Source organism: Tetrao urogallus (genome assembly GCF_951394365.1).
Source record: "Tetrao urogallus genome assembly, chromosome: 2".
Classification (NCBI taxonomy): Eukaryota; Metazoa; Chordata; class Aves; order Galliformes; family Phasianidae; genus Tetrao; species Tetrao urogallus.
Window position 1 is genome coordinate 104,870,505 of NC_136814.1, and position 19,270 is coordinate 104,889,774.

At 42.0% G+C, this 19,270-nt stretch overlaps 1 protein-coding gene across 2 annotated transcripts in view; it reads right to left on the reverse strand.

Annotated features, from left to right (window-relative positions):
- INTS9 (integrator complex subunit 9) overlaps positions 1–19,270 on the reverse strand; it is a gene marked incomplete at its 3' end in the record, with an annotated part of 64,493 nt that overhangs the window by 37,754 nt on the left and 7,469 nt on the right. For both annotated transcript variants that reach the window (XM_079550109.1, XM_079550108.1), the window contains 5 exons: positions 16,585–16,724; positions 14,876–14,962; positions 10,034–10,154; positions 7,912–8,046; positions 1,911–2,022 (listed from right to left, as the gene is read on the reverse strand). In XM_079550109.1, coding sequence (XP_079406235.1) covers positions 1,911–2,022; positions 7,912–8,046; positions 10,034–10,154; positions 14,876–14,962; positions 16,585–16,724 — 595 coding nt within the window. The remainder of the gene's footprint in view (positions 1–1,910; positions 2,023–7,911; positions 8,047–10,033; positions 10,155–14,875; positions 14,963–16,584; positions 16,725–19,270) is intronic.

Below are 19,270 nucleotides of genomic sequence, written 5' to 3' on the forward strand. Positions count from 1 at the left end.
CTGCTTGCTAAAACACATGATGTGGTGGATATCTTGCAGAAGAGATGGCAGTAAGGCAAACACTCCTCAGCCTCTCCTGTAGGAAGACCAACACTGCTGCTCAGCCTCTCCTTGGTGGTTCAGGATGATAGAAGTGATCATGCTGCCATCTGCCCAGGGGACAGCAGCCCCCATAAAGGCCCAGAAAAGACAGAGAAGGGCAGCACATCTGCATGCAGGTCACCAAAGCCTATCTGCCACAGCTTGTAATAAAATTAACAAAGCTTATAAACAATGAAAACAGCTTCTAATGCACACACGCGCACATGTAAACATAGGCATCACTTAGGAAAGGAAGTCACAGGTGTTAAGAATTTACAGAGTTCCAGGAGGAGGTTGAACAAATTCCTGGAAATGAAATCCACTGAGCATTACTAACTGTACAAAAAGCCATGTCTGATTGAGGAAATTCCTGAAACAAAAATAGTTCAAGGCTAAGAGATCATGAGGGGAAAATATCATACAGTCTCACCCCAGTCTTCTACTATTCTCTACGTACCTGCTTATAGTCCCTGCTGGAGCCAGGATGTTGACAGATAGGATCTTTGGTATAACGAGATCATCATCTTTATAAAGTGCCCAAATGCACCCCAGCAATAGGTATTTATATCACAAGTAGCCATCCTGACCCCATAATTCACTTTTCCACATAAACAGGACCCCACAATTTTACCTTGCACTTCTCACACTAGGACCTATGGCTTCTGTTTGAACTGAAACACAACCTAATTAGGGATATTCAATTTTGATTTGGAGAAGGTCGGTGATGGAGCAATCTACCACATCCCTTTTATTATTTCCCTTCCATTGCTGTGGCAGTCCCATACTGAGATTCTGAAATATTATGATTATATTCAGCATCTGTGAATATGCACAAGGATTTAAAAAACAGAAAAAGCAAAGTAATGTGGTTTTGTTTTGGTTTTTTGTTTTTAAATTCTCCAAGGGTACATTTAGTTTTTAAAAGTAAGATTAAGAACTATTTACACTTCAGTTCATTCTCATCTTTATTCTGCAACCTTGGGTAAGTCATCTAAATGCAGTAGCTCAAATTTCTCTCAGTTGTGCAATGGGAACAGAACGCTTGCAGCAAAGATCCCCTGATTTAGACTTCTAATGCCTTTTAATAATCTTTTTAGTAGTTCTCCTGTAGTGAGTGTTGCAGTTCTCTTGAGAAAGGCAATGCGTGGCAAGGCAGACAAAGGGTGATAGCACAGAAGAACTGAGGTGGGGGAAGGGGAGAAAAGAACTGAACTGGATGTGACATTCTGATCAGGCTGGAAAATGCTGCCATTCACACTGATATCACAGCTTTGCAATTATCAGCTTTTCCAGCTGTGAAAGCGTCTGATTAGGTTTTGTATTTCTGGAGTCTATAAATACATCTTGATATATTTTTTTAAGCAGAGATTGTGCTATTTGCTTTTGATATATTTAAAAATCAGGTGTAAGAAGAGAAGCAGATGTGCTTGTTTTCAAAACTGAATGTCATAAAAAAGAGTGTAAAGATTTTATACTATCTGATATAGAGGAAGGAAATAGCAGTATTTCAGATGGGAACAATCTGCAGTACCTATGCAACTTGCAGTCTGTTGGCAGCTAAGTGACATACTTAGCAAACCAAGAGCAGCAAATGATTAAATCTTGTAATACCTGTTCCATTCCAAAACATTTTAGGTACAACTTGTGTCTCTCTAAGCACTTACTGTATTAATGACATCAGGAGCACATCGTAAAATCTAAACAGCTAGTTTTATGCCAGAAGATATGGCTGGACAAGTTATTCAATTCCAGGAATCTCAGAATTACTTCCCACCCAAAGCAATGAGTAAGATGATAAAATACACACAAGGCTTCGCTCAGTGACCTACCCAAGTTGCTGCAGAACTCTCCTACCATGCCATCTGGGTTAGCAGTAGGGATCTGCGTAAGACCCGTCAGGATGAGGACATCACTGTTTTTAAGAGAAGCCTGGTCCATGGGCTGAAACAGAGTACAGTGAAATAAAATAAGTTACGTGACAGTCATCACATAGGTTTCTCTGCATTGCACCAAGAGTACTGCATGACAGATACAGTGATCAACAAGGAAAACACACTGAACACTTTATACCAGTAATCCCTTTATCTGTTAAGTTAATAAAACCACTGTTTACCTGCATATGTACAGTACAAAACAAGCAATGGAACTGTGACTGGATTCAAAGTGGTATTCTCTATAGACTAATCATTTCATGGCCTTATGAGTCGAACAATTGAGAAGACAATCATCCGTTGAGGATGTGGCACTGCAATCAGGAAGGGTTTCATTCTTGTGTTCATATTTTGGCTGCACTAGCTTCCAGTCAGCTTCCTTTTGCAAATCATAGTGTCAGCTTTGATTCCCAGTGCTCACTGTCTGGTTGGGTACGGCTGAATTTTCCCCAACAATTCAGTGGGTTTTCTTTGAAAGAAGTGAAATGCAAAGGACTTTAGGCTCGAAGCTCTCCGTTTTGCTCATGAATCTCAGTTCAGCACAGGGTCCTCCCTTGACTTCCGAATCCTGCTTTTCTACTTATAGCATTACAATAATGACTTCCAAATGCTCATTTAAGACTGTTTGTGCAAGCCTTGTCAGAAGATGGCTTTGGTGAAATTGGAAATAGCTACTGCTGGTAGAAACAATACATTGGTTCCTTAACACTGATAAATTTTATTTAATAAATATTTCCTGATATATCCTAACTTTTTACTGTAGCTATAAAAATCAAGCCAAACATACAAGTATTTTCTAAAGTCAGTGGAAAACATGACTCGCCTTATCACTTTCCACACATGAACTGCACTAGCACTGCAGCTTTATCCTGTATCTCTCTTCGAAGACTGTGCTAGAGGCTAACCTATGTCAACTGAGATTCATATCTTCACTGGGCAACGACCACTGGCTTTGCTGTGCGTGTTGTGCTGATTGCCTATGGTCACAGATACAATCCCATGCTGTGGTTGAAGCACTGAGGGTGGTTATCACAAATATCACGCTGCACACTTTCTATCCATGCCATGCCTTTTTCCTGAGGACAGACAAGTTACTCCTGCACTGCCAATCCTGTGGCCCTCAGATGTAGCAGAAGTATCAATGATTTGATAGCCCAAAGAAATACTGTACTGATTTGGCCACTGGCAGGTGTATGTTCAAGCAAACATTGTTTCTACTTTGACTGTGCATAGAGGTGCACACTTCTTCACCAAGGCTGATCATATGACTTCTTTTATAGCAGCATTTCATTAAAGGGGGATGTAAAATGCATGCCCACTTTTGTCTATTAGAAAATATACACTAAAAATTCAGAAATTATTTTTGTGTGACCTTATACTGAACTATATCTATTCTTGATACTCAACATTCAGCATAATTCAATCCTGAAGAGACAAAAACCACTTGCAGGCAAAGTATGACTATGGGGAAAAGTTAAATTTTAGCCTCACTCTGGGCTGGGATACATCTCCCTCAGCTACCACTCAAACAAAGGAAGGCAACTGCAGCCACCTGCATGGTATTATATGGTTACTTATTCTTGATGGACTCTCTCTGTTCTCACCCACCAGGAAAGATTTCTATCCTTCTACCAGAAGAGACTGACAAAGATCTCTCCTCTGCTGAACTCCGAAGACCACTGCACAGTTAGTTGCCTTGCTCACTGTCCCTCAACACCATTCCTAATTAGTTAAGATCTTGCTCCCATGAACATGCAGGGGAGTTTCATACCAATTTCAATAGAAGTTTACACTGTGCACCACCTTGCTGGACCAGACCAACTACATTAGATTTATCACAATCTTTGACACTCCATAGCGTGTCCACAAAAATGAAATGCCAATAATGCAATAAAAAATAATATTGAATCTGCTTGTGATAACGTACATAACGATTATGCCGTATTAGATACACATAATTCCAGCTGCTATTGCACTGAAAGGGCTTGCATCGATTTTTGTGGGTTAATGTAAAGAATACGCCTTAAAAGGCTTTTAGTGACACGTCTGAACCTGTGCTGTCAACTCCAGTTCTCCACTTTGGTGCCAGCAGGCAATGGTGTCAATTCTAGACTCAGCAGACGGTGAGGCAACACTTCCAATAGAGACCATTTGCCAGAACACAGAAATAAAGGGAACAATTAATGGTGTCAGAGCTAACTCTCAGACGTAACATAACTCTGTAGATTACAGATATAATCTATATGTAACTTAAAACTTCAAGAAAACTCTAAGCTGTAATTTATACCAAAAAAGCAATCCTGTTCCCTCCCCATGGCGTCTAATTCCTACTTGCGCTGCTAACTCCTACATGACAGCTCTTAAATCCCAGTGCTGGCAGGAGGGAGGACACAAGGGAAGGATGGTGGGGTCCAGTGTTTCCTTCAAGTGAGATTATCCTCATCTGCATACTGAGAGAAGGAAATGCTTCCAAGGCTACTACTGCGTATAATAGAGAAGGTGTAAAGAGGAAGCAGCTTTGTCCCATTAGTATGCCCAAATAAGCTGTGTCCTCTCATCCTAAACAAATCACTCATGAAAGCCTGGTCACATTACCCTGTTTTTTAATAACTACGAAGGGAGTTCCAAATGACTGGAAACGTGCTAAGACTTCAATGTGACTCCAAAAGCCAGGATATGTTTTTACATAAGCATGTTGATTAACAGGGTGTCTTTAAAAAAAAAAAAACTGACAACAAAATGCAGTGACTGCATTCGTACACTGGAGTTTCACTGACTGCTCACCATGATTCTATAGAGGTCAGAAAAACAACTTTTCATTTTGATGAAAAACCGTTGGATTATTGAACAAAATTTAGGCTTTGTGCCAACAAAGATATTGTTATTACTATATATTATCTGTCAAATGTGTCAAACAGATGAATAGTTGGTTGGTGGGTCTCAAAAACTACTAGCCATTACAGAATTATCATGTTCTAGGTGCTCATAGTGGTGTATATGAGGATTAATATTAAGTCAAAATCTATCTGCTGTCTTCAACAGCCATCTGGAAGAACATACATAACAATGATACCTGAAATGCAAATGATCATAGAATCACAGAATAGTTTGAGTTGGAAGGAATGTTTCAAGGTTATCTAGCCCAACTGTCCTGCAATTAATAGGGAAATCTGCTAGATCAGATTGCTCAGAGCCCCATCCAGCCTGACCATGAGTGTCTCCAAGGACAGGGCACCCACCACCTCTCTGTGCAATCTGTGCCAGCGCCCCACCTCTCTTACTGTAAAGAAATTAAACTGGAAGGAAGAGAGGAATAAATCTTCTCTCTTTTAATTTGAAACTCTTCCTCTTTGTCCTATGACAATAGATCCTGCTAAAAAGTCTGCTCTCCTCTTTTCTTAAAGCCTCCCTTTAGCTACTGAAAGGCTGCTCTGTCTCCCTGCAGCCTTCTTTTTTCCAAGCCGCACAGCCTCTGCTCTTTCAGCCTGTTCTAATACGAGAGGCCTTCCGTTCCTGGGATCATTTTTGTGCCCCCCTCTGGACGTGCTCCAACACATCCATGTAGTGAGGACTCCACATTTGGATGCAGTACTCCAGGTGAGATCTCACCAGTGCAGAGTAAAGAGACACGATCCCTCTCCCTCACCCTGCTGGCCACGCTGCTCTCGATGCAGCCCAGGATACAGTTGGCTTTCTGGGATGCGAGGGCACAGTGCTGGCTCACATTCAGCTGCCCTCCACCTGTACACCCAGGTCCTTTTCGGCAGGGCTGCGCTCTGTCCTTACAATCACCGCACTGCACTGATGCATGAGTTGCCAAGACTCAGTTGCAACTGATCACTTGGATTTATTGAGCCTCATGAGATTCACCTGGGCCCACTGCTCAGCTAGTCTAGGCGTGTCTGAATGGCACATCCCGTCCCTCGAGATGTCCACCACACCACTCAGCTTTGTGTCACCTGCAAACTCGCTGAGAGTGCACTTGGTGTGGCTGTCAATGTCATTGATGAAGATGTTAAAGAGCACCTGTCCCAGTACTGACCCCTGAGGGACATCACTTGTCACTGATCTCCATCTGGGCATCGAGCCATTGACCAACAGTACCCTTTCTGGGTACAAAAGTGATCTGATTCCTTGTAACATTTGTGATGTGGTGAAAAACAAGAAAAGGACAATCTGAACGCATTCTCAATTACTTCATAAGCTACTCCTTCAAATTACGAGTTAGGGAAAAAATAATGCAAAGTGCAATGGACTGTATGCTAAAAACATAGAATAAAATGAGGATCTCATCCACCATTTGGTCTAAGAAATAGTGTTGGTATAGGATAGAACATAGAATGAACAGTCCAGTCCAAACCACTTCCTATAGAACCATGGAATCACAGAATCACCAAGGTTGGAAAAGACCTCTAAGATCACCCAGTCCAACCATCCACCTATCACCAATATTTCCCACTAAACACACTCCTGTAGCCTGTAGTGGTGCCTGGGGTTGTTGTAGTCAAAGTGCACGTCCCAGCACTTGGTCTTGTTCAACTTCAACCCTCCGTGCAGCTATCCAGCCCTTCCAGATCCCTCTGTAGGGCCTTCCTACCCCCAGGCACATTGACACTTCTTCCCAACCTCCTCACCTGAAAATTTACTCAATGCCCTCATCCAAGTCATCATCAAATACATTGAACAACACAGGCCTCAATACCAAACCCTGGGGAGCACCACTTGTGACCAGCCACCAACTGGATTTGACTCCATTCACCACCACTTTCTGGGCCTGTCCCTGCAGTTCTTTACCCAGCAAAGAGTGTACCTGCCCAAGCCATGAGCTGCTCTTTCTCCAGCACTATGGGAGACAGTGTCAAAGGCTTTGCTGAAGTCTAGGAAGACAACATCAACAGCCTTTCCCTCATCTGCCAGGTGGGGCACCCAATCATAGAAGGAGATGAGGTTGGTCAAGTAAGACTTGCCCTTCATGAACCCATGCTAACTAAGCCGGATCCCCTGGTTGGCCCTCATAGATCAAAGTTTCTCCTCACAGAAGTTTTACATGTATGCTTTGTTAAATACTGCTTGTGTTCCTTCAGCAGAAGGTCTCAAAAGAACATTGCCCAGGCCAGGATGAGGCAGATGATGAAAAAAGAGAGACCCTGATGCACTGTGCGCAGGTAAGTACAGACACACTATGTATTGTAGTTGTTCAGTTCTTGAGATCAAGCTTTTAAAGGAAGGGTGCTCAGAAGCAACACTCTTTAGAAGATACTCACCTTGGGGGAAATTACTTACTGATCATAAACCTGACACATTTTCTAAATTATTTTTAAATACCTCATGCTAATATTGCTTTCAACTATTTTGACAACTTCTGAAGCACGCAGTACTGCAAACTTCAAGCTATTCTTTGCACGAAGAATTTATGGATCTAGAGAGAATTAATTTACTGGAAATTACATCTACAGCACTATAAAGACTTTGCCCTCAGCAGAGCAGGGTGGAAATGTTGGCAGCCAGTAAGCTATCATTTCTCCCAAGGAAGGATGTTTCAGAAGTGATATAGAAGCAGTCTGCGAACTGTCTGTAAAGACTCCTAAAAAAAAATAATCCATATTTTACTGAGAGTCACTAATGGTCTGTTGTTTAACTCTGCTGAAATTTTCCTACTTAAGGTGATGGAGAATTTCATAGCGGAAAGTAGGTTAGCACCAAATCAAAGATACAGAATTTTAGCTGTCCTTCTCTACTAAATGCCTCCTTACCTGGGTGGTATGTCTTCCTAACGACCAAAGTACAGCCAATTATTAACAGAGGTACATCTGCACAGTTTCCACACTATGCCTGATCTCAGCAGAGTGAGCCCTTCTCTTGGTTTTTCTATGTTGGTTGGTTTCTAAAGTGGTTGTACCTGAGGATGTGTTGTAAGCAGAGAAGATCCTGAAACATAGGAAACCTTTTCATAGTGCGACTGGATAATCCAATTGGAACTTCCAAGCGCGTAGCCTGAGCTGAGAGGGGTGACCTGCACAGCACCAAACAACTCCTGAAACACACAGGAAGAGAAATTAACTTGAGAGAGCCCGAGAGAAATGAGAACAGGTTATTTTATCATCAGTGATAACAACTCAAACTAGTTCTGCTTTCAAGGCCTTTATGAAGCTGGTATTTGTCTTATGTCTGCTGTTTTAATTTCCCCAGGTCTAACAGAACACAAGCTCTGAGAAAAACTTCTCCTGAGGTAGTCTTCATCAGGTCTCTCTTCCATGTTAATTCTCCAGTAACTGAGTTCACACTGCAACATAATTCTCACCGGAGGAACTAATTGTGGTCCATCTGGCTTTGATGTACTGAGGAACTTTGTAGGAGCTTTAGATCTTTGAAAACTTTATGCTCCCTTGGGCTAATTTTATCAATACAGACCAGCAGGAGAGAAGGAAGGGCATCATAACTTGTTATGTACTGATATAAAAGTCTGTTTGACTCACAGATTTTGCTGTATGAAGTGTATATTTAAAGACAAAGTCACTTTACAATTTTACCAATCACTTTTTTTTTTTTAAATGCTATCTACTGGTGATTTAAGAACTCTCTTCAAACTCAGTCCAAATTTCAGCTTCAGCTCTGAGCACAAGCAACCTGTCAATTGTCTCATTTCCAGGTGTTATTAGAAAGCTTATTGCTTTCTGTACACAGCAATGTGTTAGAATTGTTTGGAGAAAGGAAAATAAGCCTCCATGTATTCCTCACTGATGTGTTGTACTTTCTGGTTACTGAATAATAGAACAAGCACTCATGCAATACTAATGATTTTTCTAGTATCCCAATACGTATTTGGCCTCTCAAAACAAGGTCTCCATTCCTCTGACTTTGTAATGGACAACAAACCATTCTTGCTGTTGCCACATTTGGGGTTAGCTGACTAATTAGGCTTTCACTGTTTTAAACGTCATCTTTGGGAAGAGAAAAGATGCTCTAGGAACGTTTCTTCCCCCTGTCCCAGGAACTAGAAAAGAATGATTGGCTGAGAGGTACAGATCTAAAACTTGGTGAGATTCATTCACACTGTGAGGACAGTCAAAAGTGAAGAGTAATTACCCATTAACACTGAGGAATTCCAAGTACACTCAACCTGTCTGGTGGCTAGACAAAAATGCAGCTGTTATTTACATCAGCACCCAGGTCAGTGATGGCTCAAGGTCTTTTCTCACCAGCTGTAATGCAGCACCACACAAACCCATCCAATTTAGTTCCTAGCTGAACTGGTCATTGCTTCAGACTGTCTTACATGCAAACGGTTTCTGAACTTCAGTGTCCCTTCGGTAAAGAAAAAGGAGCAAACAAAAAATCTGGGTATACAATTTGCTATAATCCACCTTTTTACCTCATGTTGGTGTGCAACAATAGCAGGCATCACAGTGCACACGCTGCCCCTAAAAGTGAACTGCAGACTACTGAACTGTTGGCCCAGTTCATTCTACAAACTACACTGGATTACAGTTAACAGCATCAGATACAACAAACCTTAGCTGAGAACCTTGGGAAAGGAGTGCTTGAAGTTCAGGTTGAACCATTAGGTTTTGTTTACAATCCCTAATTTGCTCTGTAAAAGAAAGCAGAGGCTAAAGCACTCAAAAAGATTCCCAGAAGTGAGATACAGTAACTCAGAAGGGGATGTGGCTTACAGACAGAGAGGATACATTCATTTGGTACATCCTCCAAGCTCTCAGTGGGCCAGACATCAATTCTAAATTCACAGGTATGCCTTAAAATTGGCCTCCCCTGAGGAACAGGAGAGACAAATGGATACTCTTAATTTTCAACAAACAACAACCCTTCCTGGGAGACAGACCAGGGTGCATTTCAATAATATACAATCTTGCCTTACTTTCTCAGGTCAGAGTAACTAGATCTTTAACAGGATCTACAAGAAAAATAGAGAAAGAAGGGCATTTCTCAGGCTTTTGCAGGGAGAAAGCTGGAAAGCAACAAGCTGTTAATATTGACCTGAGGAAAGCTCTGCTGATACTCACAATTTTCTGGGAATATCCCACCAGCTGGATCTTACTGAGAGCAGCATTCACTTCAGGCATGGTGTAGCACTTCCTCCACATTGACACCTCCACTGCATCTTTCAGAGGGGCTGGTAGCAATCTGCAAAGGTCAAAAGGGTCTGGGCATCCTGATGGATCACTATTCACATCCATATCCTTACAGATTCAATTTTCTCTTTTCCCTTCCTCCTTTTTCTTTTAAATGTGTGCAGTGCTTCAAAGGGAGGAGCAAGACTTCCTGCACGTTGAGAGGTAGAATCATGCTGTCCATTTTACCTCACCTTCAGCTTTCTCATTATCAATCCTATCCAGCCTTCTTCAAAGTAGCCGTGGTGAAGGTGCTATAACAACTCCAGTGTTGTTTTTGCCACCAATGAAGGATGTCAACATGAAATGCACTACTAGAATTGGTAGAGATGACTTCCATCAGTGTCTGCTCTGCATAACCCAGTTCTAAAACTAAGAATTTGAAAATCAAAAGCTCCAAACTTGTGATTCAAATACCAGCACCAGAACATGAACCAACACTGGCTCTGCTCTCAGTTTTGACACCACTGTCCTGTAGGAACATGTATCCCTGCACTTCAGATTCTTTGCCTTCAACTCAGATACCCTGCTCACCCTCAGAGCGTACTGGCAACAATACATCAGCTGACACTGCAGAGCACTTTGAGATCCCCCACACGGAAGTATTCAAGATGTTTTACACCAAAGAAAAAAATCCATCCATCCTGCTATTCACAGACACTGCAAGTTAGCTGGACAGCATTGTCAAGGGAAGAAGTGAACTGAAATGTCACAGGCTGTAAGAGAGATGGCTAACTTCTGGGAAATAAATCTTCCTCAGCAACGTGAACTGAGGCAGGAAGCAGCACAGCTGCCAAATGCATAAGAAGAATAGGAATCTTTTTTTTTGTATATTAAACCAATGCTAAATCAAAGGCTAATTCAAACCAATTTCCAAAGATTTATGGAAATTGGTGAAGTTTCTTTGATCAATTTGTTTAAAAGAATTTAATTTATTGTTATATCTACCAGGTCACTGAACTCCTCCATAATTTAAGATAGTGAAGAAAGGATTAAGACCAGCTCTTGCCAAGCCTGCTGTATAGGTCTAGTGTGATAAGTGTAATTCCAGCACTTGCTGGCTGAAAGCATGCTGTGCTTAAGGAAACAAACAAAGCGTTCAAGGTCTTTTTTGGGAAGTCATAAGCAACAGAAGGCCAAACAACGTGGATAGTTGTCCACCACTGCACTGAAGCAAATTGCCTGTAAAAGCCTTTAACCTACCATAAGAAGCATTTAGTGCTGGATGCTTTCAGGAGCTTCTCTTCTGGGAAGGGGAGAATGTATCTCCAGGTAATGGAGAAAAGTGAGGAATTGTCCTTGCTGATAGAAGCAAGTTCCTATTAGCCTTGACTCTGTGGCTCCATTGTAAATATGCTCTGACTCCTAACAGAGCCAGTGGGACCAGTCTCCAAGCTGTTTCATTCTTTCCTGGTTCTTCAGATGTGCCCCTGCTTGCATTCAACCTGTCACCTCATTTCTAAAATCTGTACCCATTCCTGGAGGATATTTTAAAGCTGTGAGTGAAGCTATTAACACTACAGAATCACGGAATGGCCAGGATTGGGAGGAATCTCAAGGATCAGGAATCTCCAGACCTGGACGCAAGATGGGGACTCACAAGAGCAGAGTAGAGGGGGACAATCACCTCCTGTCCCTGCTGGCCACCCCTCTGCTATGGAGCCCAGGACACCATTTGCTTTCCGAGCAGCAAGAGCACACTGCTGGCTCATGTTCAGCTTTTCATCCATCAGGACCCCCAGCTCCTTCTCCACAGGGCTGCTCTCAAGGACCGCTCCTTCCAGTCTGTACGGATGCCTGGGATTCCTCCAGCCCAAGTGCCAAACTCTGCACTTTGCTGTGTTGAACCTCATCAGGTTCATCCAGGCCCACCTTTCCAGCCTGCTGAGGTCCCTCTGAATGGCATCCCTTCCTTCCACCATGCACTGCAGTAACATCCTGTTCAGATCACCTTGTAACAACCAGATGTACATGGGTAGATCCAGGAACAGACAACCTACAGCCATGAACAGGGAGGTACTGTGAAGCAGCATGATCTGGTCCTTAGTATAAAAAAAAAATCATGCCTAAGTAGCTCAGGGCCTTGTATTCTTAACTGGGCATCTGCACAGATCAGAAGAGCGCCCTTGTGGTCTGCTACCCTCTTTCAGGAATACTCTGTTTCAGACACTTTTAGAAAGATGTAAGAGAAGTAGTAAGTAGTCACCAAAATGTCTTTCATAAGGCAAACTTCCTGCTTAGCCCCTTGAATCCTAAATCAGCAGGACAAATAACCTGCCTGAGCGTGTAGAGAGCTTCCACCAGACTGCTCATTTCAAACAAAAACCAACAGCAATAGAACTGGCTGGGCAATTAGTTTGGACTGGATCAGATAATGGCAAAATGTAAGTTGCAATAATGAATTTATTATATTTTACACAGCATTTGCATTTAAAATGCTTCAATGCTTAATCTAATGAAGATGATAATACTCTGTGTTTTATTCTAATTGTTCAGAGTAGAACTAGCTGAACTGTAAAGCAGTTTGATTGATCAGCCTGAAAAATTAGACTCAGAAGTCATAAGTACTCCCTTCAAGCAACAGCCAAGAGTTGTTGGTTTGTTTTTTTTTTAAAACAAAACAAAACACCAAGGATCATATTTTCTTAAATAATGGATGTCAGTCTAACCCTGCATGTACAATTAGCCAGGTATTATTTTGTGGTTCTGTGGATGTTTGCTCACATGCTATAATAATCAGTTCTATTCATGCTTGCACAACACTCACGATCAGGAATCTCAAAACATCTTGCAAACATTAATTAAGCCCCTGTTAGCCATTATGGTGGGTAGGAGTTCTACTTAACAGAGGCATAGGGAGGTGAAGAAGGGAAACTCGTAGTACAGGCAGGCTCGATTGGAAAGAGAATTTAGATCTATCTTGTTCTAGCTCATAGAAACCACTGGCTCCTACCAGCCTCAAGGCTGAGTTTAGAATAGGAAGATTTTTAACAGCTGCAGGGCTGCCAGTTACACTTGGTTATCTTCCTTATACCATTTCTTTGCTCTGCCTCTGGCTTGTATTTGGAAGAAGCGTATATTTTATCTCTAAAAGTTGGGGAACCTGATGTCTGATTGAGGTTCCCTGCAAGACATCGTGCTGTGGCAGTGCTATGGGGTCAGCAGAGATCCTGTAAGTGGCAAAGAAGGGTTGGTCCAGTCTCTCCTAGGGGTGGGCTCTTGCTCTCCCACCTCCACTGCTACCTCTTTTTGTAACAGCTCTACCTCTTTGTAACAGCTACTTGACAGCAGAAAGGAGGAAGTGTGGATGTTAGGGCACTTCCTGAGCAATGGGAGACAAAAAAATACTTTTCCTGTGGCAGCTGAATCAGAACAAAGATCACATCTCCGAGTGCACTTCTGGAATAGTCAACAGTGTGTAAAATGCTAGCCAGCACTTTTTCTAAAATACAACCACCAGGAAAGTGACATGAAATGAGCTCTAAGATATATGATCCTCCTTTAAACCATGCATACAAAACACAGGCACTGGTGTGACGAGAATAATGGCTCCAGCCCTCTTTCATCACACAACTGCGAGCCTCAGGAGTCATTCTACTCAGGCCAGCAGACTTCAGAATTAAAAGACACCACTCTAACAAGAGTGTACCTCAAGCAGGACAAAATCCTTGTCAACCTTATCTTTGGTTTTGTTTTACACTGTTGTTTTGCTTGCCTCCTTCAGAAATGTGAGTTACTCTGCTGAGATAAGACTGCTCCCATGCTCAGCAGGGGAGTGTACTATACAGCCAAGCATATGTTAATTTGGATTTTTAATTTCCTTGCTTTGTGATATTGAAATGCTACTTTTACAACTTGGGAAATAATTCATTTTTAGTAAACTCTTAAATCACGCCGCATTAAGAATTAAGAATAGAAAATGAGAGATCATTTAAAATGCACAAAGCAGCGTTTAAAAATAACTTTCTTTAACCAAATCTGTATTTAAGATGTGCTAGCAACAAAACTATTTCCTCTGTAGAACATGTTGTGCACCTAAAGTTATCTTCACTTCCAAAGAAAGCATTGGCTGCTATTAGTAAACTATTAGGAAAACTTTCAGATAACAGACACTCCCAAAATTCTGGAGGTAGAATTTTGAACACCTCAAGTCTCAATTTTGAGCATACTGGTTTTTTATATAGATGGAGTAACAGGGCTTGAGTTTCCAATCTGTTTCTTCAATTTGTTTCTGAACTCTAGAACAGTGGAAAAAAAACAAAATCTTTTTGTTGTTCAAGTGTGAAAGAGGCTGCAACCTGGGAGGAAAGATGGCACTGCACTGTGCTTTGCTCCCAGTCACTTCCAACAGTTCACTGTCTACTTTCTTAGCATTTTGGCAAACACGAGCACAAATATCATTTTAAATTAAAACCACTCCAACACAACATTAATAAGTTTAAACAGCTTGCTAATTTCATCAACTTCTTATGTTGCTAACACAAAAATCCTCCATTTTTATCTACCATCATACGTGACGGGAGACAGGGGAGGCATGTGCCTTACCAAGTCTTCTACCAAGAATCAAGCTTGTGGAGTTCCTGTACACCACCTAATTGTTCTTGCTGCTTAGTGGCATCAGCAAATCAAACCTCGAATGGTGGGAGCTGACCAATCTTTACACTTAATGCTAAAGTTTGGTTAGAGTTTTAGTGTTTTAGGACAATCACCCTTCCCAGATGGCTTGTTCCTTACCTCTGTACCTCCTTGTTCTTCCACATGGAGGCAGACTGAGCCTTTGGCACACGTTCAATGGAATTCACCAGTTCTTCCATGAGAAGTCTGAAAACGGTAACGAAGTTATTGGAACTGCAGCCTTTCAGGTAAGACATACCCTGATTTGTCCCAAATCACTCCAAGATATCACAAGAATTGTAACACCGTCAAACGGTTTTAAAGAAGGCTTTTTCCCCTGAGGCATCGCAGCAATTATCAATGCTACACCTGTTTTGCTGCTGTGTACACCAAATTTCAGCTAGTCCAATTCTATCTGACTGATTATGACAGTAAAAGGATCTGGCCTACTGGGTTAGGGGTTATTGGGAAGGGAGAAGGGCAAGAGGAACTCCCAAATCTCTCCTGCTATACAAGATGACTTCTACATTACTGCCTGCTTGCCACAGGGAATGAGACAAAATATATTAAGAAAACATATCAGCTGATGTCTGTCTGTTCACCACTTTGAGAAGTCAAGCACATCATCAGAGGGAACCCTCCTCATCTACAAATGCACAGTTCAGTATTTGACACAGAAAAACATCAGTCATTACAAACTGTTACTATGGATTTCACTGCCCAAAACTAAGCAGCATTTGCAGTTGTACGCACGCTTTCCTTTGAAGGCAGGAAATGGCAGATTTAACCGCAGAACAGTATCCTGATTTACTTGGGATGGTGAGAACCATACCAGAGTCTACCCTCCAACAAGCCTATGCTTGTTATCTTCAGCTATGGGCCAGCAAGAGCCCAGAGATCTACTACTAGTTCATATTTACGTAATTCCTTTCTCTGTCAAGAGCCTTTAGCTTTTGTTTTTAAACAAAGGGAGAATTATTCTGGTGTGGAAAGTTTGTACTTTGGTGTGGAAAGTTAATAGACAAAGGCTCCTGCCCCGAAGTGCTTACAGCAGAAGCTCAGAAATCACAGTCTAATCTGATTTCTAACTATTGAACATGGCAGCTGCTCTGCATGAGAAATGCACACAGCACAACTGCAGTTACAACGTCCAGGAAAAAAGCTGCAGCCTTTACTTGCTGGGATTGACCTATTTGATCAACAAACTTTGGAAGAAAGTACTACCAAATTAGACAATCAAATGCTAACTTTTTGACAGCATTGGAACACCCTGGATTTTCTACTTGTCTCATACTTCTGCTGCTTTTCTCTCTGCTTCTCTTTAGAGTTAGGAGCTTATGAGAGAATCTCAACTGTCATTTGAAATGAAGCCTGCTTGAATTCCCTTCCACGGAGTGGAGACTGGTATGAATCTCAAATGCTGAAAAACTACAAGGCAGTAATCTTAATGGCATTTATTAAAACATTGGTGACTTCTCTTTTGTTTAAGGGGAACAGAGAGGACAAGAAAGATCTTCGATGGTGGTTCTTGAAGGTTTGAAGCAGGCTATACGGTAACTGCTGCTCAAGGTATCTCCGTCCACCCAAGATCTGCTATTCCACATCTGCCTGGACTCAACACAAAACATCTGCTGTAAATGACAGGCAGTTCCAGAGTTTGGGAAACACTGAGTTAACACATTTTCAGCACTAAGGACTTGGCTGGTATTCAGCTACTGCCTAAGAGCCTCTTTGGAACTTTAGACACTGCTCCTTTACCCATATTATCCTTTACACCTTTCCCTTAGCAGTGATGAAAGAGGAGCAGAGGATATCAAGGGGCTTTTTACCTGCCAATTTGAACAGTGGGCTCAGTGGCATACACCGTTCCAGTGAATCCTGTGTACTCTGTGATATAGGGCAATGCCATCATGCAGTGATAGTTTGAGATCAAGATTACATCCACCGTGGAGAGGTCAAGCAGCTCAGTCTGAAAACAGAGGAAAGAGATAAGCGACATGTAACGCCTTCACACAGTTTAAGCAATGACAGGAAAACCTGGATTTATTAAAAGTCTCTCTATAATTACTCCCTTTTCTGATCTAAAAAGGAAAGCGGGTCCTGCGTTTGCCTTTCATGTAACAAAATGGCTGCTGCTAGGAGAAGCATGATTACACTTAGCAAAGAACTGATGGCTGCACCTCCTTACTGAGGAATGATGGCTGTCCAACCACTGCCACTTCCTCACTAACAATTTATCAGTGGGTCTCATACTTTCTATGCTGCATGTGGTACAGCAACCCAGGAGAGAGATGAATGTACAGTGTATTTATTCATATGCTTACAATAATTTCTATACATTTTCCCAGACTAAATGCTTGACATCTTCATCATCCACATTTTCTACAGCTAGAGATTAAGCTCACTCAGATGATCCTACAAAACAGATGGGTGGGTCTAATTTGTTTTGATGCGACAGTTAAGACAGCAGTTCAGAGAGTGAAAGGAGAAGATTTCACACATTGTTAAAGGAATTTTAATTAGAAATATTTACTGGTAATGCTATAACACAAATGGTGTCAAGCCAGAAATTTACAAGATATATGACCTTAACTCAGTTATTATAGAGCAGCTAATGGAATTCAACACTCATCAAGCACATATTATCTGATTACAAGGCTTGGTCCAGCAATTTGAATAAAAATGGCAGGAAAGTAGGTCACTTGTCTTTTCAGGGGGCTGACATGGTGTTCTGGTGACAAGCTGCTTAACTCACAACTAAGCATTCAAGGTTTCAATCCATGATCACAGCTGATTTTAGAGCACAATCTCCAATCTAAGCACAGTAAATGAACACCGTCCTCCAATTCATGACAGGACACCTTTTATTTTACAGTGCTTGCCAGGCAAAAATACACTGCATGGTATCAAAGAGTCTGCTGATGCCTGCTCCTACCAAGCTGCTCCTTCATGGTTTGGTTTTCAGCTGTGTCTAGATTACAGAGAATCAAATGGGGAGTCACTCCAGGCCTGAGCTGAATCCCAGCCCAGCAAGCCATGGGGGGATGGAAGATACAGACTACCATTTTCCAAGCTTAAGTGTCCCATATCTCAGCATCCTAGAAGCATTTACTAATAGGATGAAAAGGGTGTCAAAACCAAAACAAAGTAGAATCTTCCCTGGGATTCACAGCAATCTCAGTGAAAGTGCCTATGAGGAGAAGAGATTTAAAAATGTTTCTTGAATGTGAAGTGAGAGAGATCAGAAGGTTGCCAAGCAAAGAAAGGGCAGCGCTCTGACATGTGGAAGCGTACTCTGCTGCTGAGACAGCCTCTTATCACCTTGTGGCTTCTGGACTACGTTCAAAATTCGGCTTTCTTTGGCAATGGTGTTCCTGGAAGTGATAGTGTGATTCTGAAACTAACTGCTTTTGCAGACAACTTCCTTCAAAAGTAGCGGTGTGGAACGAGAAGAGGACAAAGCCTTTTTCACACAAGCTCCTTCTTACCCTATGCTGCCAAGCACCAGCAACATTTCTACTTTCTGATGTGCCTGCAGGCCATGCTCCTGCAGACAAGGCAGCAGTAAAGCTAGAGAAGAGTGCTGTGTGTCACTATCCTAGTTTTCCCTTCAAGCACTTGGCATCTGCTGGGAACCTGAGGAGCTGAAGCATCTGAGAGGGTATTTGTACAGCCCCTAAAATGTTGACATGTGCAGCTGGTTGCCATCTTTTTGTTACACGGACTGCTGGAAAATGGTTACATGCAGTGATGGCGCTGGCATAGTAGAGCTGCAGCTCCCCAACAGCCATTTTGGAGATGGGGGTATTTTCCAGCCAAATAAAGTAATCAGAAAGGTGAGCTGAAGCACTTTAAATCCCAGCAGGGAATCATTCCTATGTATGGCCTCAATTCCAAAGGGAATTCAAACTGCACTCTATCTTCCCAAGATCTGGAACATAATGGCACTTTCTGCCACACAGATGCTTTCTAGATCCCTGCTCTTCTCCAGGACCCTCCCCCCCCCCCCCCATTTGTATCATTTTGGGTTGTTTTGGTGAGTGAATTATGTTTCCTCCTGTTGGGGAAAAACAGCAATTGCACAGAGACCTGCTGATACTGTTCCCCAAAACCAGCATCAGAGCTGCCACCTTACTTTCAAGAATCAAGATTACAAGACTCAGGAGCTGTGAGGTGGGTTTCATGGTGTCAACAGGCATAAACACCATTGCTAGTAACCCAGCAAGCTGACAGCAATCTTCTAAAACAGATTTGCAGTTCATCAACAAGACCAGGCAGAAAGGAGAAAAAAAAATAAAAAAAAATCCCTGCCCAAAAGCAATCCCAACATGAAATGAAAGAACTGATGCTATCACAGCCTGAACACAGCTGAGGAAAGAGGATACTGTTCTCAGACTATTCACAATCATTCATCCTCCCCACTCTCTGCTCACCTTTCTCTTTTTTTCAGCTCTCCTACAGAGAGGTAAACCCAGTTAATTTCAATAGCCTTGCTTTCCTTTCCTTTCCTTTTTG